The 26,251-nt window shown below is 44.7% G+C and overlaps 1 protein-coding gene across 7 annotated transcripts in view; it reads right to left on the reverse strand.

The window, feature by feature from the left end:
- SMARCD3 (SWI/SNF related, matrix associated, actin dependent regulator of chromatin, subfamily d, member 3) overlaps positions 1 to 26,251 on the reverse strand; it is a 67,764-nt gene that overhangs the window by 8,089 nt on the left and 33,424 nt on the right. For all 7 annotated transcript variants that reach the window (XM_054171229.1, XM_054171228.1, XM_054171231.1 and 4 more), the window contains 8 exons: positions 25,199 to 25,416; positions 20,639 to 20,681; positions 10,551 to 10,673; positions 5,756 to 5,878; positions 3,909 to 4,004; positions 3,239 to 3,340; positions 1,567 to 1,728; positions 907 to 1,004 (listed from right to left, as the gene is read on the reverse strand). In XM_054171229.1, the coding sequence (XP_054027204.1) occupies positions 907 to 1,004; positions 1,567 to 1,728; positions 3,239 to 3,340; positions 3,909 to 4,004; positions 5,756 to 5,878; positions 10,551 to 10,673; positions 20,639 to 20,681; positions 25,199 to 25,407 (956 nt within the window). In that variant the 5' untranslated portion in view covers positions 25,408 to 25,416. The remainder of the gene's footprint in view (positions 1 to 906; positions 1,005 to 1,566; positions 1,729 to 3,238; positions 3,341 to 3,908; positions 4,005 to 5,755; positions 5,879 to 10,550; positions 10,674 to 20,638; positions 20,682 to 25,198; positions 25,417 to 26,251) is intronic.

Here is a 26,251-nt window from a genome sequence, read left to right on the forward strand (position 1 = left end):
CTTGTCACTTTTCTCCAAGGCAATGAGTATATACCTCTGAGAATCTTAGTGGTTTTTTTGGTCCATCAAACAGGTCACCAAGCTGCCTTCAGTGACAGCAGACACTCAGCTACCAATCTGCTGCTTTTTCATTACTCTGGTTTATATGTTCAAATGCTCCTTGTCCTGTCACTGCAGGCCTCTGCAAACAGCCCCTCTGCAGCCTTCTCGCACCCCCATTCAGCTACTGGAAGGCTGCTATTAGGTCTCCCCAGAGCCTTCTCCAGGCTGAACAACCCCAGCTCCCACAACCTGTCCTCATAGCAGAGGTGGTCCAGCCTGCCCTGATCACTTTCAAGGCCCTCCTCTGGACCTGCTCCATCAGGTCCATGTCCTTCCTGTATTGAGGACTCCAGAGCTGGAGGCAGCACTCCAGCTGAGGTCTTAGCTGAGGCTCTGGCCAGCCTGATCTAATGTGGGGTGTCCCTGCCATGGCAGAGGGGTTGGAACTAGATGATCCTTGTGGTCCCTTCCAACCCTGAGTGATACTATGATACTATGATACCAGAGCAGAATGACGTATACAGACCAGAGTGACACAGAGAAGGAAGACACAGCGAAGTCCAAGGCACTGGAAGTTATACAAAACTGGATTCTGGTCCCTGCTACTGTTTGTGTATTTTATGTAGTGATGGTTTTACACACAACACTGCAATCTGTGAGCATTCCTGCAGCTGAACTGGGGCCGAATTCTCTTCTCTCACCCTGTCCATGCACTCTGCTGTTGTGTGGATATTTGCCACCTTGTGATCTGCTTCTCCCCTTCCCCTTATGTGTCTGTAGCCTTAGGACCACTAAAAATGCTGCCTGGTGGCTGTGTGCACATGTATCCATATATGTGTGTGTTCATAACAGTGCTGAGCTTACCTGATTATATGGTTTATCACTATAGGGTCTGGTGGCAGCAGCAGGTTAGTGAGTCTCTGAGGAATTTCAGAGAACTTTAGTCGTGGACAGTCAAAGATCTGGAAGGCAATACAGCATGTTATCCTTGTCCAAAACCTAACTTGCAATGAAATGAGAAAGAGATCAGCAGTTCAAAAGTAAGGAGATTGTAAAAGCTCTAATTTTGGCTTCTCACACAGAGTAGGATTTTGGTCACTTGTGTCCCTGCAAATCGCTGCTAAAATCTGGAGCAGCTTGCAGATGCATCAGGCAACAACAGTTTCAGGTGTCTGCCCATGACTGAGCAATCAGAATCAGGAGATTATTTCATGTTTCTTAATACAAAATCATACACTGAGGTGGGAGGGAGAGGAGCAGTAAATCAAATGCAAAGAAACCATATGAGAAAGTCCTCCTTCCTGGAAAGGCCACAACTAGCATGGGAGTGTTGAACCACCAGAGGTGCTTTGTGACAGCACTGGCACATGGGGAAGGTGCTTCTTACACCAGCTGTAGTGGCTGCTGAAAGCCCTCCAGTACTAGAGACACTGCAGATTGGAAAGGGGGGATAAAAATCACTGAGTTTCAACCCCCCAGAAATCTGCAGCTGGATATTCTAGACTGTGTCCAACAAGGAGTTACCTGCTGGAAGTACTTGTCACAGTTAATGTATTCCTTGTCATGGGAGTCTTGCAGCTTATTTGTTTTGATGTACTGCCAGAGAGCCTGGATGATGGCTGACCGGGTCTGTGTGTGTATCCCCAGCAAGCGAGCTAATCGTGGGTCCAGTTTGAACTGTGGAGGCTGTAACAGAAAGAGAAGGAGATGGAGATGGCAATAGGGAGAAAAGCAGGCAGAGAGAGAGCTATGAAATCTCAGCCTGAATTCTTGAGACAGCCTGTTCCTCAGGAGAAACACCCTGTCCCATGGCAGAGATGGCAAAAACGGTTTGCTCAGATGTGTACCAGTGTCAGTGATCTGGAAGAGCCATGCCTCAGGTCTGAAAAGGAAGAGAGACAATCTCCACTTGCTCTGCACAGACTATCTGTGCAGATGTGTTTAGCCTGGAGAAGAGGAGGCTCAGGGGAGACTTTATTCCTGTCTACAACTACCTGAAGGGTGGTTGTAGCCAGGAGGGGGCTGGTCTCCTCCCCCAGTCAACCAGCACCAGAACAAGAGGACACAGTCTCAAGCTGCACCAGGGGAAGTTTAGGCTTGAGGCGAGGAGAAAGTTCTTCACTGAGAGAGTTGTTAGCCATTGGAATGTGCTGCCCAGGGAGGTGGTGGAGTCACCATCCCTGGAGGTGTTCAAGAGGGGATTGGATGTGGCACTTGGTGCCATGGTTTAGTAGTCATAAGGTCTGTGGTGACAGGTTGGACTTGATGATCTTTGAGGTCTCTTCCAAGCTTATTGATTCTATGGTTCTATGATCTGCATCACATGGCTCAGGTAGCAGCCACTGCACGCAGACTCAGGCAAGAATTTGCCTTTTCAACAACAATAATTTGACTTTAGGGAGAGTAAGAAGAAAAGTAATGGTCCTGCCTCTGAACTACTGGAGGTTAACCACAGATACAGAGAACAGAGTCAGGATGATCCTTCTGTTGTTGCTAATGCCTTCTCAGATGCCTCACATCAACAAAGTACCTTGCAACTCCATTCTTCACACGTGTCTCCACCATTCTGCTGCATACCAGGAAACTTCCCTGACCACAACTAGTCAATGGAATATATTTCTCTGCAATTACCCTGTTCTGCAGCTCTAGTAATATACAGATCTTGAACACTTTGGAATTTGTGAGTCTTCAAGTGTGCTCAAGTTTCATATTTGCCACATAACTAGACAAGGATTACTCTGTTGGTGCCAGGTCCTTTATAACAAACCAAGACTTAAAGCATAAGAGAACACAGAATCATAGAATGGTTTGGGTTGGAAGAGACCTCCAAAGGTCATCTAGTCCAAACTCCCTGAGTGAGCAGGGACATCCTCCACTAGAGCAGGGTGCTCAGAGCCTTGTCCAGCCTGACCTTGAATATCTCCAGTGATGTGGCCTCAATTACCTCCCTGGGCAACAGTGGGCAATAAAAATGATCACAGAACCACGAACAATATTTTACTAGACTACAAGAGGGACTTACTCCATGTGTTGCCTGCTTTGAATTTCAAATAATGTGTCAGTTTGGTAGCATTCTAACCTCAGTGACTAGGAACCATTGTTTATTGGTTTGTTTAAGGTAAGTGAAAGGACACATTTTCCCTGTGGCACCACTGCCCAGTGGCTGCATTTTCCACACCAAAAGCAATGCACTGACCTGGTAGTCCAACATGAGGAGCAATGTGCACCGCACACTGACGTCACCAGGTCTTTTCACCTGGAAGCCATCTGTTTCCTGGGTTGTGGGAGTTCTGTGCCACTGCCAAAGAAGAAAAACAAACAAACAAGACAGCCAGTCTTTTTTTTTTTCCACTGATGTCCATGGAGGGACACCTTGCACAGTATGCTGTGCAAGAATAAAACAAGCATAAGTCTTCTGAAGATCTTGCCATTAAAAAAAACCCAAACAAAAAGCAAGCAAACCACAGCCCAGACACACACATCCCCTAGGAATGTCTTGCTCTGTCCTTGAAATTCCACTTTAGTGCACAATCTGTTGTGCTGTTAGCATGCTTTGCTTGCTAGGGAAAACTGCACCATTTTCTCACCATCCCTTACATTCTGCTCTAGGATGTGCACTACATCACTACTGCATGCATGGGCTCAGACTGCAGGGAGTCTGTTAGGCAAACATTCTTTACAAGGATGGCATTTGGAAAACTCTGAAAATACCTCAGATGATAACAAATGCAACTTCAAGTTTTCCAAATGCCATTCTTTGAAGGAATGTTTGCTAACAGGTAACTAAACAAGGCAGACAGCAGGCACATAGCTGTTTATCTGTGCTAGTATCAGGTTCGGATGCAGAGGGTGAACGACCTCCTCACCTCCACAAGGTGGTTGTCAGGTCCATAAAGATCTTTGTCCAGTTCAATAACCAAACTCTTGAAAAATGATGAAAATTTCCTTTTCTGTTTGCTGAGCTGTAGAATCAAAAGAAAAAGAAATGTTTAAGGCTGTGTATATTAGCTTGTGTTCTATGCTTCCTCCCCAGGTTGCCTTCTTTCTCTTGAACATTAATTCCCACACAGACCACAAGAGTGAGTCTGAGTTTTGCCTCTGACAAAACGCACAGGAAGATGTAAAAATCTTAATGGTGGTGGAACACTGAACTCTCCAGGGAAGGTCTCCCTGAATCCCTCCATGTTATTGGAAAGGAATGGCTGATAAGTGAATGCTGGTCCAGAGGAGGCCAAGAAATTGATCGGAGGGCTGGAGAACCTCCTCTATGGGAACAGGCTGAGAGCTGGGGTTGCTCAGACTGGAGAAGAGAAGGCTCTGGGGGAGACCCTGCTGCAGCCTATCAACACTGAAAGGTGACTACAGGAAAGATGGAGGGAGGGACTTTTCAGCAAGGCCAGTAGTGACAGGACAAGGGGCAATGTTTTTAAACTGAAAGAGGCCAGGTTTAGAGACACAGGAACAGGTTGTCCAGAAAGGCTTTAGATGCCCCATCCCTGGAGGTGTTCAAGGCCAGGTTGGATGGGGTTTTAAGCAACCTGGTCTAGTAGAAAGTGTTCTTGTCCATGACAGGGTGCTTGGAACTAGATGATCTTTAAGGTCCCTTCCAGCCCAAAACATGCTATGAACCTAAGACCATTGTATACCTTTTATTTTAATCTCTTGGTTTCTTTGATGAATGCTAATTTCTTAGTCTGATTGATCAGATGAGAATAATTTTACAGATTAATCACACACTAAGTAAAAGTGTTTCTTTTTACATTTTGCCTTTCCATTTAGTGAGCCAAACAGCTCACACTAAATTGAAAACTGGAAGGTCTACAACCACCTAATCTGAATAGAGTCCACAGGATTTTAATGAGTTTTTTCTGATTCCAAGCAGATAATCTTTTAGGAACACAGCCTCCTTTAAAATTTGCTAGGAATTTGGAAGCTGTTTTGCTCCAATACAGAATCTCTATCTTTGTTATACTCTAGGCTCCAATTTCTAAGCTGAATCTGTCTAACTTTCATTTCCAAATGTTGCACTTTGTCACCCCTTCATCCTCTAGCAAGATGATGATTTTAATTCATGTGCAGTCACCTACAGACAAGCAGATGTGCCCTGAAAGTCTTGCCCTCTCCACACAGGCATGTTCTCCATCTGTTTATCCTATCAAACACTTAGCTTGTGGAGTCTACTCAAATAGGTGACACTTTTATTAGCCAAGTCAAGCCTTCCCTGAGGAAAGCTAAATCCATCACCAAAGTTTCTTATGACTTTCAAATGATATAACTGTTCTTCCATCCTTGCTCTGACAATCCATACATCTTCTCATCCTCCCTAGGAGCATGCACTCCTCGCCTCTCTTTGTTAGTCTGCTCTTCACAAGATGCAATGCCTGCTGTAAGCCTGACTTATCACACCTCTCAGGACCTGAACCCTATCATATATTTTAAGGGAATCATCTCAGCCCTGTTCTTTCCATCCCCTCCTACCTGTCCTGTCCTTAAGGCTGGTCCATTTCCTCCTGCCCTGCCCACCCCTCCTCAACATTCCCATTAGGGCCTTTTTCCCTCACTCCAGCTATACATGGCACCTTCCCAGCAGCAACAACCCAGTGTTGCCACTCAGAGATGTCTTGTCTGAGCTGATGTCCCCAGTAAAATCCAGCACCCCACAGGACAGTATCTAGAGCCTTGCCAGCCCCACTGAAGCATAGGTAAGTCATACATCATCCAGGAGCTTGCCCTCCACTCTCAGCTCCCAGGAAGCAATGCTGCCATCAGAATCATCGGCGTCGGATTTGGCAGGATTGAAGGTGTTGGAGATGTAGAGCCTCAGTTTCCGCTTTTGCTGTTATACAAACAGAGAAAAGAAAAGAAAAGTACATTTCCAGTTTAAGTTCAAGACCTAAGGAAGCCACAGGAGAGGAGATAATTACACAGTTAGTATGTTTAGTACAGTTGCACCAGGTTACACTGGAATTTAAGATTTGGTTATATATAAGAAAAGGCACTGAAGAGCTGAATTGGAAACTTCCTTTCAGAAACCATTGGCTGTACAAACATGGAAAGATCCACAAGAAATGGAGAAAGACAGGAGGCTCTGCATAGAATGACAGAGTGCATCAGGCTGCAAAGGACCCTTGAAGCTCATCTTGTCCGACCACCCTGCAGTCAACAGCAACATCTCCAATTAAATCAGGCTGCTCAGAGCCCTGTTAGGTTTGACCTTCTGAACACTGCTTGAACATGCAAACATGTCCTCCTCTGTACAAACCCAGAAATATTCAGGCCTCCACAAGTATTTCTCTGAAGCTACTGCCAGTATGTTCACTTCCTGTTCCTTCCCTTCTGAATTGCTGATCCATGTTTTTCTTCTTTCTGCCCTGACCACAACCTGCTATCATAAGGATGTCCAATCTTGGGAGTTGTCAGCTCAGATATGATCCAGAAGAAGAACACCTCTGGCTGGTGTTTTAAAACCACTATGGAGACCATAAAGTTCCCCAAAATCATTGCATATAGTTCACTTATCAGTACTCCTGGGTTCCACAACAATGTCAAGTTAGTACCCAGAAGGCTCTGAGTGTGAGGGATTCTTCCATCTCCAGCTAAGCAACTCCATCTCATCCAGGTAGGAAATGACAGAATAGAATAGAATAAAAATAGAATTAGGATAGGATAGGATAGGATAGGATAGGATAGGATAGGATAGGATAGGATAGGATAGGATAGGATAGGATAGGATGGGATAGGATAGGATAGGATAGGATAGGATAGGATAGGATAGGATAGGATAGGATAGGATAGGATAGGATAGGATAGGATAGGATAGGATAGGATGGCACGGCACGGCACGGCACGGCACGGCACGGCACGGCATAGAATAGAATAGAATAGAATAGAATAGAATAGAATAGAATAGAATAGAATAGAATAGAATAGAATAGAAAAGAAATTAACCAGGTTGGAAAAGACCTTTAAGATCATCGAGTCCAACACCATCTAATCAGTTATGTGCAACTTGGTTGCTTTGCAGCTTAAACACAGCAATGCAAGGATGCACTTGGGCAAGAGGCCACTGACCTGCATCAGATTCTGCACACTTCTCAGCAATGCACATTATAGCACAGATCTGAAATCTGTTCCCCTCTCTGTATGGTGGCTTCTCAGAGAACAGAAGAGCACCTGACCAAAACCTGTGGCCTTGTTTGGGGTTTTGTTTTCCTGGTAGGATTCTCAGTAGCTTGGAGCAAAAATCAAAGAGAAAATTTACAACTCTAGGGCAAGAAGAAAGCATGACATTTAATCTCTCCAGATAACACTCAAAATTTCTCACCCACAAAGTTCAACATGGGGAAACTTCATGGAGACTTGATCAGCATTGTGAATCAAACAACCTCTTGTCCAAAAATCAATAAATGCTTCATCTGCTTATTCTCTGAGTGTAAGATATGCGTCTTTACCACGCATCTTTGACTCATCCTCCACACAATTAACCTGAAACAGCAGTCATTAAGAAGAGAAGCCTTGCCCCAAAAGCACTGTGCCTCACTTACATTTTCACCTTGAGAGAAAGGAAAAGAAAAGCACATGTGACAGAAGATGGGTCGTGCCAGCAATGAACTGCTGCAAAGGTCTCCGCTACGCCAGCAGCGCCAATGGCAGGTCAGCTCATGTGGAATGGAACAGATCTAAACAGGAGGCTGACAGGAATGAGGGAGCAGCAGAAATACACCTCCTGCTCTTCAATGTCATCTTCAGACAAATCAATACAGCTTGAAGTTGAAGTAAATGGGTAAAATGCTGGAAATCTGTCACATCCTTCAGAAAATTACCTTCGGTTTATAGTGCCACTTTTTCCTTTTTCTTTTCTATTTTCTTCAGTTTCCATTAGTGTTAAATCCCTAAAAGATCAAGTCAGAAACCAAGCATCTCAAGACATCATGATCTCTGAGATAGCCCCAGGACAAATCTCCACTGACTGCTAAAATTAAAGATGCCTTCAGTAAACTCTCGCGGTACCTTCAGCCACAATGCAGCCAAACAGCCTGTGTCTGCCTGACTCACTCCCAGAAAGTCCTTCCTGGAATTCTGAGTCTCAGGTGAGTCTCCCAACACGTCCTTGCAGGGACCCTCGCAATGAGCGGCATGCAGCAAACACTGAGGGAACACACTAGTACCCAACAGGCAGAAAAAGACAAGGCAGGCTCTAGACTGGAAAAGCTGGCAGCTGAGAGGGGTGCTGACAGTGGGGAAGAGAGCTGGCAGGTGCTGAAGGCTATTTCCTCCCCTTCAACCAGTTTCACAGCCCCAAGGTCCCCTTGCTTTCTGAGCAATCCCACAGATGTCATCTGTTTCAACAGCACAGCTGTCCACAGAAGATCCAAGAAGGATCAACAGGCCCAGCATCCTTTATGCACTGTCCTCACTTAAAAGCATTTGAAACATTTCCCCTTAACATTTCTCCAGGCTAGTCTTCAAACAGAAAAAAGCAACCTGAGCAAAACTGGACCACAAACCTGTGGTTCCCAAAGACTTTTTGTAGCTCCAGCTCCATCACTGTGACCAGTATGGTATCTGCAACTACAGCTAATAATTCAGAGCTGTCATACATGTTTCCTACATATTATCACATACCTCAGGCAAAGCTGTATTTTTCCCAGTTTGGGAACCACTGTTTCAAGGCAAGTATTCTTTTGTAAGAAATGGAAATGTAGAGCTAACTTTCATTGCTGTTACCAAAGCTCCCACAGTAAAATGAAAACACTTAACATCAGAACAACCCAAATTTATCTCTGCTTAGCTCTATTTTGACAGGTCTTGGATTTCACAGCTGTTAGACACTCTAAGTCTAGACATGAATTTGAAAAACATCTGTTTGATCATTCTTCAGTTGTTAACTAGATGAGCTCTAGGTGGAAACAAGAATTTTCTACCTGCAGTTTCGGTAGGGTGTTGTGTCTCCCATACTGCTTCCCATTATAGGACCTGAGTACCTTCACTGCACAGCTTATAGCTGTAACCTCATGCAATGGTCAATTCCCAAGTTATCATAGAATAATAGAATCATTAAGGCTGGAAAGACCTCTAAGACCATGGAATCCAACCATCAATTCAATTCCACCATGCCCACTAATGCATGTCCTGAATTACCACACCTACAAGGATTTTGAACACCTCCAGGGACAGTGACTTCCCTGGGAAGCTGTTGCAGTGCTTGACCACACTTTCAGTAAAGAAATCTTTCCTACAATATATAATCTAAAAACTTCAGGCATTTGCTGCTGAATAAACACCTTCCTGCCAGTCTAAGTCTTCCATTACTTGTAAACATGGCCAAGTTCCTAGGTGGTTTAAATTAATGGTGTTCTACCCATATGAGGAAGCTAAAACATGTTATTCCTTCGGAGAGTCCAACCTACTATACACAGCCCTTGGTGACTACACTACAAATGTTTTGACTACAAACAAATTAGTCAAACCACCTGCACTTCAGTTTCCTGCCTCTAAAATAGGTATGATAATGGAACTTAAGTTTTTTTCCTTTTTTTGTTCATAAATATCAGCTGGAAAAACATCAGAGGCAAAAGGGCTTCCACATCTGATCAGAGAGCAGCAGAGTGACAAACAGAATGGACCCTTGATCTCTGCTGAGCTGATACCTATGGTACCGTGGTACAGACAGGACAACTTTACTTCACAGTAGACAGACAGCTACAGAACACTTCATACTCCAGGATTTACTCTGTGAATATGAGCAATCAATAGTCACAAGAACTCGAGTAAGACACAAAAAGAAATTCTTCACAATGAGAGTGGCCAAGCATTGGAACAAGACTGCCTGCAGAGGCTGTGAAATTTCCATTTTGAAAACTCAACAAGGTCTTGACAGCCCTGTTCTGGGCAGGAGCTTGATCTAGACGACTTACACAGCTCCCTCCTACCTAAACTTTTCCATTATTCAGTTGAGTGGACTCAGAAAACTTAGGAAAAGCTCACAGCTGGACTTGATCAGACAGAAATTGCAGAGGTCACCCATTCTTTTCTAGCATGAATTATCCTTTCACAGACTATGCAAATGTGTACATTTTTCCAAGGTTTGTAACAATTTTTCAGTCATCCTTCCCATCACATGTTCTGTAATTCCAACACATTTGGCTTTTGACTGATTTCTAATAGGCAACTGAATATCTCTCTTCACCACGACCCTCTAATCTCTTATTTTCTTCTTTTGCATCATTCTAGCACAAAGCTCCAAGCCCAGTGTTTGTTTAACCAGAAGCCAGCATTCCCCTTATTAAAGACTTTCAGATGCTAGAGCTAGTAATACCCACAGAATTTTCCCCACCACTTCCCCATGCATGCTGCTACCCAGACGCTTATTCTTAGGAGCTCTCTCTGTCCTGTTTCAAAATACCTCTGTCACAGGACTTTTACTGGAAAGACCATTCTGCCATTTAATAACACAAGGATTCTTTTTTCCTCCCCCTAACTCAGACTACACATTCTTGTTGACATACCTTCATCGGCCTCTTCAGTGCTTCCTGAATATCCACACGCTTCCGCATAATGGTCTGGTCTAGTTTGCGTTCAAAGGCCAACAGGTCCATGTAGGCCTGGGACTCAGGAACCAGCTCCCGGATCTGAGAAGGAAGCAAGGAATATCCAAGCACTGGAAGCAAGAATCTGCTCTGTTCCAGAGCAGCAATAGTGACACCATCCCAGCCCTCAGACAGATGCGCTCAGGAAGAGTTATCCCTCAGGGGCAGTTGGCAGTTCGCAGAGCAGGGCTCGGTGGCATCTCACAAGCATAGGACTGAAAGGATGGAGCACACTAAAACTGAAGAACTCTGGCAGTCCCCAGTGGAATTCAAGAGGCCTCAACCATGGCTGCTTTTCTCAAGTGAGACTCAGCTACAAGCAGCCTGGGAGCCACTGCTCTCAGCAATGCAAAGGACAGTGAATTTGTCCTGTTTGAACTGGCAAAGGGCTGGAACTCTCCAGACTGAAAATATTGGGTGTGTGTTCACCTTGGTGTTTTAAAAACAAGTGTTACCCATTGTAAGAAAAACTGACCTTTATAAAGTCAAACCTTGTCAACACATCTTTTTGGCTGAAGTGGAATTGACCTTCACATTAAAATTTCAATATGACCAACTATGAGCTGTCAATTTACAATCTGTGGTATTTTAGTACAGGAGCTAAGCTATGTTAGTCCTATTAATAAATCCCCTTTTTAGTTTCCCTTTTCCAGAGAAGTTAGCAGAGGTGATGTGAAGTAGTTTAGGAGGAAGACCCCATGATCTGAGCAAGAAATGAGCAAGTATACCCTGACATGAAAAAGTTTATCCTAAATTGGGAATAACTCATGCAGGCAAGCCATAAAGGAAAGAAGCTGTAAGCAATTGTAATAAATCTGCTGGAATGCCTTGCCTACTTCTATGACATTCACTCCAGCTTTCACCTACAGAACTGAAATATTTAACTGTTAGGATACTTCTGCAGGAATTACAAGCTAGCTGGTATTCCTGTTTTGCTTCAGAATCACAAGTCTACAGTTTTAATTTGGCTTAAGACACAAACACCTATTTGAGACACACCAGACATACACCTGTTCACCTCAAGGACATAAGAACTATGGCATGAGGTCATCCCAACAGTGGTCACAGCCACAACCCCAGCAGTGTGCCTCTGACAGTATTTGACAGCTGTTGCCCTTTAGTACCTACGAGTGCCTGAGGTCTGGTACTTCAGAACCTCCACAAGCAAGGCATGAAGAAGTTCCTCCTTCTGCTCGTTCTGAACCTGCCATCTGCCAGCATCATCTGATGCCACCTTGCATAGCTGGAACAGCAGTGGGCATGCATCCCCTATGCACCTCCTCCATACTGCTTATACATTTTACAGGTTCTTGTCATCCCTTTCTCAATGTTTTCCTTTCCCAGTCTGAAGGGGAACAATTCCTCCCTTCTGTACTTAGACAGATCAAGACTGTCAAAAGTCTCTTTCAACCTTATTTAGTTGGCTGGTTTGAGATGCTAGAACACCTGCTCTGCTTACAGCAGGACTAACACTCCAGACAAGCAGAAGCCATGGAGACAAAACCACTGTTATTTTCAACTGCTTGCATTCCTTCACAAAGTCTTAGTTTCAGCAGAATAATAGAAGAGCATGAACATTTGTAAAAGTGAAGCATGAAGAGCAAGCACTGCCTTGGAAACATCAAGGAATTGCCAGAAGGCTTGCAGACTGAAGACAGCTAGGCCATATTTCATCCCCCACAATGAATACACATCTTTGCACTCAACAAAATGCCCCAATGCTTTCATGCTGTCTCACACAGAAGAAAATATTCCTTATTTCCTTCCACACAGAGCAAATTAATCAGCAATTAAAAATCCTGGACTCAGAATGGTTTCAGTCCTTTAAGTTTCAGCACAGTCAGTCCATGAACTCCCAGGCACATAATGAAGCAGGGAGCTGGCCTACACAGCCTTAACACTTATGCCATGGCTGTGGTACAACCTTTCCAGCTGGTTTGCAGAGTACTGGACTCCAGTTTGTAGAAACAGCAACAATCTTCAAGAAGTACTTGTGTTCCCCACTTTTGTTATCTCTTACCACATGAAAGCAAAAGGGTGCTTCCTATTCCACTCCTATAGCCAAAGTGGATGTTAAACACCGTAAGATGCTAAAAAAGCATGAACACTTTAAAATTAGCCTTCAAAAATAATGCTGCATATAATTCCTTAGACTCTAAATGGCTGCATGGTGGGAGAGTACTTGGGAGAAGAATTGTACTTCCCTGTGTTTGTTCTTCTCTCTAGAAACATGATATGGTCACAGTCAAGAGCAGCTTGATTTGCTGCTCTTTAAATGTTTTGTTTTCTCACCCTACTATTGCAATAATCTTTTGGAGGCATAATAATGTTCCAGTTTCTTACTCTTGCCCAATTTCCCCTCAAAGGTGTGAGAAAACTTAAAGAGGAGGCCCAGCAGTGAAGAATTTTCTTTGTTTCTCAGCTCAAAGAGATAAAGATACTCTGATTTATACTCCAAGCTACTCCAGCCAGTAGCAAGTAATTCATTTTTCTGCAAGGCTTGTAAAACAGAACCAGAAACCAGAGAACAGCTGCAACATGGCAGTTTCTGGGATATGAAGAACACCCCAGAACAGCTTTTGCAACTGGCACTGTGTGACAGCTTGGGAGGACACAACCACAGGCTGCACACAAGGGAAGGCTTCATGCGAGCACTGACAGCTGCGCTGGAACAGACAATAGTGTGAGAGGCGTCTCCTACAAACCATCAGATGAAGAAGGAGACAAAGCCTTTTTAGGCATCCAGAGGGAGCCATGTGGTTCCAGACCTCATGGGGAAACTTTAACCACCCTGACATCTGCTTTGTGCTTTGTGAGCAAAAACACTGGGCACAAGCACTACAGGAGGTTCTTGGATTGGATTGAGGACAATCTCTTGACACAAGTTGACCAAGTGGTTGGAGATGTGAAGGTTAAAGGCAGCCCTGGTTGCAGCATCCATGAGATGCCAGAGTTTGCAATCCTGAGAGAAGAAAGCAAGATCTGGACTTCAAGAAAGAGGTTTGATTTGTCCAGGGATCTGCTCCAAAGAATCCTATGGGACAGGGGGATCCTTGGAGAACAACGAGGCTCAGGGAAGTTGACTTAACTTCAAGGATAACCTCTTCAAAGCAGAGTGGAATGATCCAATCAATGTTTGAAATGCTGAGCAGGCAAATCACCCACTCATGGATATGTCTCCAAATTGACAGTGAGGGACTTTTAATTTAAGGAAACTAACATACTTACTTACACTAAGATTTTTAATTGAGATATTGATAAATCCAAGAGTATCAACACAACTTCTCTTATCAAAAAAAATCCTGCAATCTCCTCAGAAAAAGACAGGCTTGTTGAAAAACATTTGATTTTCATAAAGCTGCACAGCTCTATGGGGCATCAAAGTGCTCAGATGTCTTCACTCAGGTACAGAGAGGCACAAGGATCTCCTCAGATAAAGTAAGAAGTTACAAAGAGATCAAGAGAACCCCAGGCAGGTAACGACAAGATCCTTCCTCATCTACAGAGCACAAAAACCTTCCAAAGCAGAAGATGGATTCCTCAGCTCTGCATTTTTATTTAGCTGTCTATCTGTCACCAAGCAAAGGGCAGGCTGTGAATGAACCCAGTTAACTGGATTTGGTGGCTGTCAAGCAGAGAGAACATAAGAAAAACACTGTGTAAACAACAGAAGTGCGTTCTCCCCCCATTCTCTGTGTCTGCAGCAGAGAGTAACCTAATCCAGCAATCCTTGGCAGAGAGGAGGAATCCCCACTCTCCACTTCCCAACCCTCAAAAAGTCATGCTCTAATTCAAACACCTTTTCCCATCTGTTTTCACTTGGCAATCCCATTAGCTCCTAGTCTTAGCTTCCATTGAGCCCCAACTTCATCATAACCATCAGCATCAAAATAATGTAGTCGTGCTGGGGAATTGAGCATTTGCAAAGTTATTTAGAATGCTTTCTTTGTTCTGGCTACCTCATTACCAAATTACCTCATTACCAAGCAAAGGGAAAAGGGTTTCATGAGAGAAAATATTTGTCCATTTGTAGCCATAGAGTTATGGGAAGAAAACCCAAGACTAAAGTTGCCTTTTGATTTAAAGCAGAGAAGAAACTTGGGACCAGGACAGGTAAGCCTGTTATGGGTAGCTAAAAAATAAAAGCAAGATACAAGAGGGATTGACTCTGACTTCCCTACAGTGTTTTAAGCAGAGTGTCATCAACATTTCCCAGTAATGAAACACAGTTGTGGACACTGAAATCTAGACTAAACTCTACCAAACACAGCAAAGGAACAACTCTGCTTCAGTCTCCAAAGCTACAGAGAGAGACACACATCGTGACAAAAGTGTATCTAACGTGCCCATTCCAGGCTAATTACTGCTGTGGCTGGAAGAGTACTGAAAAACATCAGGTGAATTCCAAATTTATTCCTCTCAATATCAAGAGACCTAGCTGTATCACTTCTGCAAGGAAATTCTGTCTCATCCATTGTTTATATGTGAATGTTCAATTACACAGCAGAAGGCTACAGTCACAACTACAAATTAGGATTATGAAGAATTCTTATGAGTTACCCTCAAACTTCTAGTAAAAGCTGCTCAGTAGCTCCTCTCTGTTCAGTGGCTGTGCAGCATCTATGACGCAGCCACACTTATGAGGCATACAGGTCCAAAGAAACAGCTGGAGAGGTGACCACAAAGTCAGTCAGTATGGAAAAGCATAACTTCAGAGCAGGGGGACGGATGGCATGTGAAAGGAACACCTCTGGAGACTTCTGCTAAAGATTCTCTATGGGACAGCATCTGGGTAACAGGTACCAGCTTGAAGGGATGTTGGGAGATCTCTAGTCCAACTTCCTGCTCAAAACAGGGTCAACAGTGAGGTTAAGTTGGGGGTTGAAAGCTTTCAAGGGTGGAGATCTCAGTCTCTCTGGGTTACAATGCTTGACTTTTCACATGAAAGGTTTCTCCTGTTTCAGATTATGCTTGCTAGCTCTCCTTCTCCTGCCATGCTCCACTGGAAAGTCTGGGTCCACTTTCTCGATCATCCTCTCTTAGGAGCTGGCAAGCTGCTTTAGGTCCCCTCAAAGCCATTTTTCCTCCAGGCTGAACAAGTTCTCTCAGTCTCCCCTGACGTGCTGCTCTGGCCCTCTGACCAACCTGCTGATCATATTCACTATGCCAGTGTTTTTCTTGAAATGGGGTGCCAAAACTGGACATAGTGCTCCAGCTGTCAGGTGATGAGTGCTGATCAAAGAGGAATAATCTAGTCCCTCAACCTCTTGGCCACGCTCCTGTTTATGCAGCCCAGGACAATGTTAGTCATCTTTGCTGCCAGGGCACCTGCAGTGCTTCACTCCTCAGTGAAGACACTACCCTCTAAGCCCAAGCATCCAACCAGGTGGTTGTCCACCCATCTACACTAAAATGTCCCATTTTGGGTACAAGACTATTATGGCAGACAGTGCCAAAAATCCTTCTAGAGCCAAGATTGCTCATAGAGCCATAGATCCATAGGAGGCACTCGTTAGTCAGACATGATTCACCCTTGGTAGATCCATACTCACTGCTCCCCATTACCTTCTTCTCAACAGCCACACAGTGACCAAATAACAGCAGGACAGCTATCGTGGGATGGGATCTGTGCAGAGAATCCCATATGGTGGTCAGTGAACAGCAACAGGAGTCGAGTAAGTGTTTGTGTACCAGAGAATGAAGTAGAGAGGATGAAAATGAGAGAGCAGCTGTTCAAAAACCTGACAGCACTGCTAGACAAGAAGTCCTCACAGGTATTTCAGACCCAGTGAGAAGAACAGTGCCCAGCACTGAGACAGGCATGCCACTAATGGAGCAACAGTTTGCTGTTTCAAAGTTGCACTCCACTCTGCGGGTTAAATGAGGAAAAGCAGAGAGCTATAGAGTCAGAATGAGTCTTGCATCAGAATGGGCAGGCAAGGAAGCTGAAGGCACAGAACAGTGAATCACAGTCAGGGTGCCTGGGAAAAGATGTAATGACTCAGAACTAAGAGAAAATAAGACACTGGCCAGCAGTAGCGAGGAGACAAGGCCTGGAGGACAAAGAAGTGCAATCTGATGTGCAGTCATGTTTCTCCACAGACAATTTGTGGCCTGGGGTTGAAACTGAGGCACAACTGCTGGACTTGGGTGACAAAGACCACCTCAGTTGCAGCAATCTAGGTCCCCAGCTGTAAAGTGAAGATGCCTATGACCTTTTCCAACACTGAATCAGGGTTTCAGTAATTTGAGAACAGGGAAAGAACCAGAGGTAAGGAGAATGGGGTGGCACAGAGCCTGCTGCACAGAATTGGAGTGAATGTAGAACAAACTATTACCAAAAAAATGCAAAGCCTTGTTAGGTTACAGTATGACAGCCTGGGCTTAAAAATGTCTGTCTTGTCATTAAAATTGCATGTTAGACAAAAGATATGCAGTAGATCCAATCAGCCTGCATTTGAGTAAAGCACTTGACATAGAGTCATAAAGGGAACCACTATTTAAGACTGAAAAAAGGTGGATTAGAACAAGAGCAGTGTGTGGTACAGGGGGGGGAAATGTATTAAGCAGGAAATACCTCCTGGACCATTTTTGAAACTGATTTTATTTAGATATTTTCATTAATAGCTCCAGCACATGAAAGGAGAAGCATGCTAACAAAACTCAGTAATGACAGATTTGGGTGTCTCCATCAATATAAGCCTGAGGATAGTCCGGAGAGTGTAAGGAACCTGAGACCTCTATAAGAGAATTGGGATGAAATAAAGCATTAAAAAGCACAGGGTCATGTTCCTCTGAGTCTATAACCTTAATTCCTACTCTAACATGGGCATTCATCAGTTGCAAACAGTAAAAAGCAGAAATACTTGTGAGTATTAGTCACAGAATGACCATACACTGTACCAATGTGGTAAGGCCATGAAAAATAAATGTGGTCCCCATGTGCACCACTAACTACTGCCATGGAGGAAAAAAAATGCATTAGTGGCCTTCCAGTACTGGTGATACTGGTAATCTGTAACACTGTGTATAGTCCTGGTCTCCTGAGAGGTAGATTTAAAGAGGTGTGAAAGAGGTGAGTTTAACTTGGAATACATACAATGAAGGACTGTGAGGATCAGAACTGTGGGCAGACCCTCTAGGCAAACTAAAAGCACTTGCCTTGCCCAGCCTAGCAAAATAGGCTGCCAGAACCAAAGTACCTCAGAGGTAAGGAATCTAACCAGCTTTCAGGCAGGAATTGTGCCATGGCTTCTATGCCAGAGGGAAGCAGACTGGATGTGCCAGGATGTCCCATGCAGGTCCATAATCCTATCTTCCTACATTTTAACAGTCTGCTAGGTTGAACTTTCCCACACAATTATATCCATGCACAATTAAATCCTTCTCAAACAGATGAACTGTAGCAGCTACCAATCCTACCCAAGCAGCAATATGCCCCAGCAGTGGAGCACAGGTTTGATCAGAGAGCCTGCAAATCCAAGAGGAAGTGCTCTGAGCCAACTGCCTGAGTCGCCACCACCTCTTTTTCCACAATTCCATCAGACTGTTTCCAAGAGTGGAACATATTTATTATCTTCCTTTCTCTTCTTTGCAGTTCCCAGAAAACACAAGCAGGAGTGTGCAGAAAGCCTGTAACAGATGCTGATTGGCTGAAAAACACTCCAGAAGTAGCACCAGAAAGTTTTACCATGTGTTTTGCATGCATTCCATAGCCACCAGTGCAAACCTTCACCCTGGCAGGGCACCAATGCACTCGGCATTTTCCCATCCTATGAGTGGTGAGCATAAAAGAGGTTCAGATCACTGACTGCAGCCTAATGGAGCACTCCCTTAATCCATACAAAGCATCCTATCACAGAATATCATGGAATAGTTTGGGTTGGAAGGGACCTACAAATGTTATCTAGTCCAATGCCCCTGCAGTGAGCAGGGACATCCTCCACCAGATCAGGTTGCCCAGAGCCTTGTCAAGTCTGACCCTGAATATCTCCAGGGATGGGGCCTCAATTACCGCCCTGGGCAGCCTGTTCCAGTGCTCCACCACCCTCATGCTAAAGAACTTGCTCCTAACATCCAACCTGAATCTCCTCTTCTCTAAGTTCAAACCATTGCCCCTTGTCTTATCACTGATGGCCTTTTGAAGCAGTCCCTCTGCAGCCTTCTTGTAGGCCCTCCTCAGATACTGGAAGGCTGCTATTAAGTCTCCCCAGAGCCTTCTCTTCTCCAGACTGAATAATCCCAGCTCCCTCAGCTTGTCCTGATAGCAGAGGTGCTCCAGCCCCCTGATTATTTTTGTGGCTCTCCCCTGGACCCACTCCATCAGGTCCATCTCCATCTCCTGTTGAGGGCTCCAGAACTGGATGCAGTACTCCAGGTGAGGTCTTACCAGAGCAAAGTGGCAGAATTACTTCTCTCAGTATCATCAATACCAGCACTCCAGCTGCACTGATAAAAACTCCACTGCAGACAAAAGTCTAGCAATTTGTGCTACCTTATCACCCCACCAGTTAAAATTACTGATGGCAGCAATGTAACTGAAAGGCCAAGACTGGGTGACAGCATGGTTCTGAAGATATCTATGTTTGTGACATCCTTGATTAAAGCTCTACCCCTTCAAGAATTATCATGGATTTGATTAAGAGCCACAACTCTTCTACTGCCAAAGAAGTTTGATTACCTCTGTTCTGAGACCTTATCTTATAAAGACAGAGGAAAATAAAAAAAAAGCCTAGAAACAGACATATATTTCAAGTGATAGGCTCACCATACAAGATGTGTAGTTGTCTGTGAAACCAATTTGTGTGGGACAGACAGAACTGACAGCACAAGAAACACAGCTTTCATTCTAAGTATGTACAGACTCCAGCAGAGCAGCAATGAGGCTTTAACACAAATATCATGGAGGCTGCAAGTAATTCAAAGTTCTGAACTTAATGGTAGCTTCATCCTTTCAAGAGAGCAGCAAGAGAGAACCAATGGCTAAGCTAGGAGAGGCTGTGCTCTCTGAGGGTGGCGGGAATTACAAGAAAAGAAGTGATAAAGTGATAATATGACATCAGAAGTACCAAAGTGGGTTCACCTCCTCAAGTGGCTGGCACTAAGTACCTGTGCAATGTCACAGAACAGAACCTGGAGGCTGCCAACAAGTTTGGGTTTACACTAATAGTGGAGAGGTAGTCTTGAAAAGGAAGACATGGGAGATCTACACACCTGCCAAAGGGACTCCAAGCCCAGAAAAAGCACCAGAAGCCAAAGAAACTGGGGCTAGGATGTGACAAGGGACTGTGTTTCAAAGACAAAGGAAGCTTACCTTTTGGGACCAAGTAGGTTTTGGGGGGAACTGTACTGAAGAAGGCACAGGAAAGGAAAAGTCTGGGAATAATGAAAGAGAAGGGGAGCAGAAAGAAATTCCAATGTTTAAAAAGAAAGTAGAAGATTTCAGCATTGAGGATCAAGCATAGACAGACACTAAAAGCTAAACACATCCTCAGAGATAAGAGAATTAGGGACTCTCTGGACAATGCAGGCCCCTTGCAGTCTGCTGTTTACACGGGTTCACTTCAGTCCCACCAGGACACAGCCACAAAAATTGGAACCTGGCAGCACTACTGGGCCTGAGAGACCTGAGAACGACCCCTCTCCTAAAGGTACAGCTGTGCTCTGAGCCAGCTTTTGGCCAGCCTCAAGCACTGATCAAAAACATCCTTAAGACCCAGAGGGCTGCAGCACCAAGTCGTGTACTTGGTGGCCTAGCACCACTGTCCCTCCAGCAAGTGGCAGTGGTGGCTCGGCTAACCCAGCGCGCAGGCGACGCAGGCCGGCTGCCCTCCACACTCCCAGCCCCCAGCCCCAGCCCCAGCCCTGCTCTCCAGACTTGCACCCACTGCCTACTTACTTTTTAATTAGATTTTTAAACAAAAAGTGAAAGTATTCTCTAAAACCCCTCTAATTACAGCAAGATGCTGAACTGATTGTGAAGGGAATAGGAAATGAAAGCGACTCACCCTCTGAGGGAGAATTTTGTCAGCCATCTTCCTCCTCTTGGCACTGTACATTTTTTAAAGAAAAAAACACGTTACCATGGTGACAGATCTAGGAGTAACGAGGCCACCTGCTAAATTATCCTGACATCTCCACATGCTGGTGCACAGCTGTGCATGCATCAGCAAAAGGGTCTCACCCATGCCCAGGACCTAGGACCCCTTCTCTCAGCAGCCTGGGGAGGTAGTTAACTGCGAACAAATCAGGGCTGTCTGTTATGCATCTCGGAAAGAAGTGTGCAAGTTCTTTGATCACAGCATCCTCTCTGGTTCAGGGCGGCAATGTATGCGAGTGCATATGCACATGCTGTCTACAGAGACAAAAAAGAGCATGCAGGAGGACAGCCTGCACGTGTGGAGGTGCGCAGACACAGCTATGCATCTGCACGTGTACAGGGCTGCCTGCCTGCAAACACAGCGTGGACTTGTTCAAACCACCGACACACATTTGGCCCTTCGTGCTCAGAACCAAGGGATGAGAACCCACAGATCTATCTGCATCTCACATGAGGGATGAGAACACACAGATACATCTGCAATTCACATGAGGGATGAGAACACACAGATCTATCTGCATCTCATATGAGGGGTGAGAACACACAGATACATCTGCATTTCACATGAGGGGTGAGAACACACAGATATATCTGCATTTCACATGAGGGATCAGAACACACAGATCTATCTGCATTTCACATGAGGGATGAGAACCCACAGATACATCTGCATTTCACATGAGGGATGAGAACCCACAGATACATCTGCATTTCACATGAGGGATGAGAACCCACAGATCTATCTGCATTTCACATGAGGGATGAGAACCCACAGACATATCTGCATTTCACATGAGGGATGAGAACACACAGATACATCTGCATTTCACATGAGGGATGAGACCCACAGATACATCTGCATTTCACATGAGGGATGAGACCCACAGATACATCTGCATTTCACATGAGGGATGAGAACCCACAGACATATCTGCATCTCACATGAGGGATGAGAACACACAGATACATCTGCATTTCACATGAGGGATGAGAACCCACAGATACATCTGCATTTCACATGAGGGATGAGAACACACAGATACATCTGCATTTCACATGAGGGATGAGAACCCACAGATACATCTGCAATTCACATGAGGGATGAGAACCCACAGATACATCTGCATTTCACATGAGGGATGAGACCCACAGATACATCTGCATTTCACATGAGGGATGAGAACACACAGATACATCTGCATTTCACATGAGGGATGAGAACCCACAGACATATCTGCATCTCACATGAGGGATGAGAACACACAGATACATCTGCATTTCACATGAGGGATGAGAACCCACAGACATATCTGCATCTCACATGAGGGATGAGAACACACAGATACATCTGCATTTCACATGAGGGATGAGAACCCACAGATAACATCTGCAATTCACATGAGGGATGAGAACCCACAGATACATCTGCATTTCACATGAGGGATGAGAACCCACAGATACATCTGCATTTCACACGAGGGATGAGACCCACAGATACATCTGCATTTCACATGAGGGATGAGAACCCACAGATACATCTGCATTTCACATGAGGGATGAGAACCCACAGATACATCTGCATTTCACATGAGGGATGAGAACCCACAGATACAACGCTTGTTTTATGGTAACAGACTTGCACAAGTGATGTGCAAAGGTCATTGGGCTGACATTTCCATATTTCACATAATCAGAATCATTCAGGTTGAAAAAACCCCTTGAGCTCATCAGGTCCAACCATTAACCCTACTTTACCAAGTTCATCACTAAACCTTATTGCTAAGTGCCACATTTAACCAACCTTTAAACACATCCAGGGATGGTGACTCAACTACCTCCCTGGCCAGACTGTTCCAATGCTTGACCACTCTTTCAGTAAACATTTTTTCCTAATGTCTAGCCTAAATCTCCCCTGGTGCAGCTTGAGGCTGTGCCCTCCTGTTCTATCACTAATTACCTGTGAGAAGAGACCAGCACCTGCTTCTCTATATTGTCCTTTCAGGTAGTTGTAGAGGACAACAAGGTCTCCCCCTCAGCCTTCTCTTCCTCAAACTAAACAAATTTGCTCATGAACACACATGTGAGAAGATATACCTGTGCCTACAGTGTATATACATAATGTGTCCAGACTTTCATATAAGCACATTTATGTGCCTATGCTTTAAAAAATCTAGTGCTCGTGTACTTCCACAGCAACCAGAGAAATGGTGCTGTCAGAAAACTGCCCAATGCATTGTCCTTTGAATTCTTCAGATTCTAAGAACCATTTGTGCCCACTAAACCTGTCATCTAGCTTCCTCTAACACAGCCAAGAAGGAGTTCAGGCCTTATATCCTTCACCTCTGTCATTTGTGAGGCCTTTATGTTGAGCAGGAGGTGAATCACTCCATCTGTGACAGACACATGGAAGAAAGCAAACCGCCTGCTGCCACTCTCTCATGTCACAAGGAGGCCCCTCCTCGTTGTTTTCATACAGGAAGTCTGTCATAAGCTATGTCCACACAGAAGCTGTTTCTACACACATCGATGTGGCATATTCCCTTCTTGCCTTTGCTAGCCTGGTCTGAAGTACCAGATTCTTAGATTCTTCCCCAGACCCAGATAAGGGAAGCCTGAGAACCTCTTTATGACTGGAGGTGCAAACTGCATCCTTCCCCAGGGACAGAAAATTGATCCACATCAGATCCAACTTCACCAGTGAAAAACATCCCTTTTTAAAGGTTCAGGAATAATGGGACTGGAATGTTGTGTGGTGTGAACCTCCAACACCTTCCACAGCTCACAACATCACATCTGCACTGAAGCACTTCACAGAATCTGGAAGTAATGCCTGAGCAAGCTCCAACCCCCTCAAAGGAAAATAGAATATGTATGCACCTGCAACAAACCCAAAGGCTTGCAACCAAAATGCAAGTAACAAACAAACAAAACCTCCCAATATCTTGGGTCTCAACAAGTTCTCCAGCAGCCTATTACAGAAATGAGACATTTGGCTCCACCAAGCCCGCCAAGAAAGGATGACTACGCCTTCTTGGCCTGTTTGTGCCATAAAACATTGGACTCAATTATTCCCAACATTGGAGTCAGGGTGACAGAAAAGTTTCACCAGAAAATTCAGAAGGATTTCAATGGGAAATGACAGACAGGTGGAAATGAATGAGGGGACAACATTCAACAGGTTACCTGAAGGGAAGGCATGGGCAGAAGAAACAGAGAAACTTCCCTGAGTACCTAGGAAGCAGTGGTGTGAGCTGGACTCACTTCAGTAGAGACTACTACTGGGTTCCAAACTAGAAGCACTGAGATTAAGAACTGGGGAAGGGGAACTGCTTCCTTCTGTGAGCTAGGCCATCAGCTTTTCAAAAATGCTCCTCTTTAGTGATCTCTGGAAACCAGAGAGTGACTAAAGTTTACCTGAAATATCCAGCAGTGACAATTTTTCAGGCCCTATCTACCCTGTGTATTTGAAGATTAGGCACAATTCTGTGCAGTTTGCTGGAGTTCCTTCTAGGAGGTGCTGGGGAATGTGCATTTGGGCTAGTGCTGGGTAAGGCCTCCGAGATGCCCACGCAGCTCTTGCACTCACATGCTGCACTCACACACATTCCCCACTGTATTCAACCTTATTCAGGTGTAAGGATTGGTGTCCTTCCCAGATGCATCCCAGATATAAGCATTCCCAAGTCTGTCTTGCTGACCCAAAGCATATAACCTGGACAGAGCTTAGAGAATCATGTTGTACCTACAACTAGATACAATGACACCACCAGAAGACTGTCTGAAACTACAACGATTCTGCAGAAGGCAGACAACCTAAATGGCTGCACCCTAGGTATCATCAGGAACTGGCTCTCACGTGGAACTCAAGACTGATGAGTTCTAGTAAGTTCCAAAAGGCAATCAGCACACTGTTATTAAAGAGAGCATGCACTCAGCACTGTGCAAAGTGGGCATGTTGCAAAAAGAAAGCTCCTTTTTAAAAACCCCTCTAATTCAATGAAGTCATTTCCTGTGCATATCTCTTTACATGTCAGAATGCCTGTGACAATTGCAAGTTCTGTGATGGCTCTCCTCAGTGACTACAGGACTTTTTCCCACTCATGTAGCTTACAAACCATTTTGTCAAGCAGTCAGAAATCAGAGAAACTCCAGAACAGGTAACAAATAATACAGTAATTGTACTATAGTAGAACTGGTCATTAACATTAAAGGCTAGGTCTAACTGCCAGGCTTAGAGCCCAGTGGAGCTGCTAGGTAAAAGCACTACAACCACAAAACCAGACATCAGTACAGGTCAGTCTGTTCATGACCACCCAAAACAAAGCACAAAATTTGCCAACAATCTTCCTGCTTTAGGAAACTGACAATATACACACCTTCTATTCTGGCTCATCTGATCTTAGACGTCTTACACATTGCTAGAAAGATACTTTTTTTCTTCATCAAATTGTCTTTCCTGAACACTCACCTCCTAGTGCGGTTCTGAGTGGCTTGCTGCTGCTGCTGCACCTGCTGCTGCACCTGCTGCTGCTGGACCTGCTGCGGTGCTGTGCGTTTTCTTGTTGTTTCCATCACGGTCTGGGGCATTCCGGGTCGCACCGAGGGGCTGCCAACATAAGGAGGGCCTGGGGGACCCATGGGAGCCCCCTGATGGGGCATTCGAGCTCCTGATGGCATCCCAGGTCGCTAGACAAGAAGGAAAACAGAAGTAAGAGCCAGTTTGGTCCCTGATTCTCCAGCTGCAAAGACATTTGTAAAGAATCAGACACTAGCTCTAGCACGTTCCTCATTCTGATCAGCCACACAGGCAGAGGTATTCGGTGACAAGAAACAGAGATGAAAAATACTGGCTTGGAAAAACACCCAGTGGTCAGTAACATATCCAGGCCAGTTTACAGCAGAAAGCTCTTGAGAACAAAGAAAAAGCTCAGTGCACCCAGGAGCTGTCCAAACTGGGGCAGTTCACGCACTCATCAAAGCTACAAGCAAGCTCACATCTCCAGGGCTTCAGAGTTTGCACTGACTAGCAGGCTGCTTTGATCAGCAGGGAGACTTAACAACCAAAGGGGAACCATGAAAACACTACAACAAAACATTTTCCACTAGGAGCCCTCTCCTTCATCTACACCAGCAAGCCATGTAAGTTCACCCAGCAACAAGAATCCTTCAAGATAAAGTCATGTCTCTGATCAAGATGTGGTAGCTTGCCAGCAGCCCTTCTAGGCATCCTGAAGTCCTGACATTTGCAAGGACTTCAGCTTGCTCTGGAGAGCTACTTCGGGCCAAATCACAAGCTTCATTCTGTACAAGACACAAAGTCAAACTCAATTCTAAATCCTAAACCTTTCCAGTCATCAAGGAAAACCACCAGTAAAATAATTGCCACTTGTAAAATGCAATTTAAAGCAGACAGAAGACTTTAGTTTAATCCTAGGAATTACCAAGATTCATAGAATGGTTTAGGTTGGAAGAGACCTTAAATACCATTTAGTTCCAAGCCTACTTTCATGGGCAGGGACAC

This window comes from Dryobates pubescens, chromosome 21, assembly GCF_014839835.1.
Source record: "Dryobates pubescens isolate bDryPub1 chromosome 21, bDryPub1.pri, whole genome shotgun sequence".
Classification (NCBI taxonomy): Eukaryota; Metazoa; Chordata; class Aves; order Piciformes; family Picidae; genus Dryobates; species Dryobates pubescens.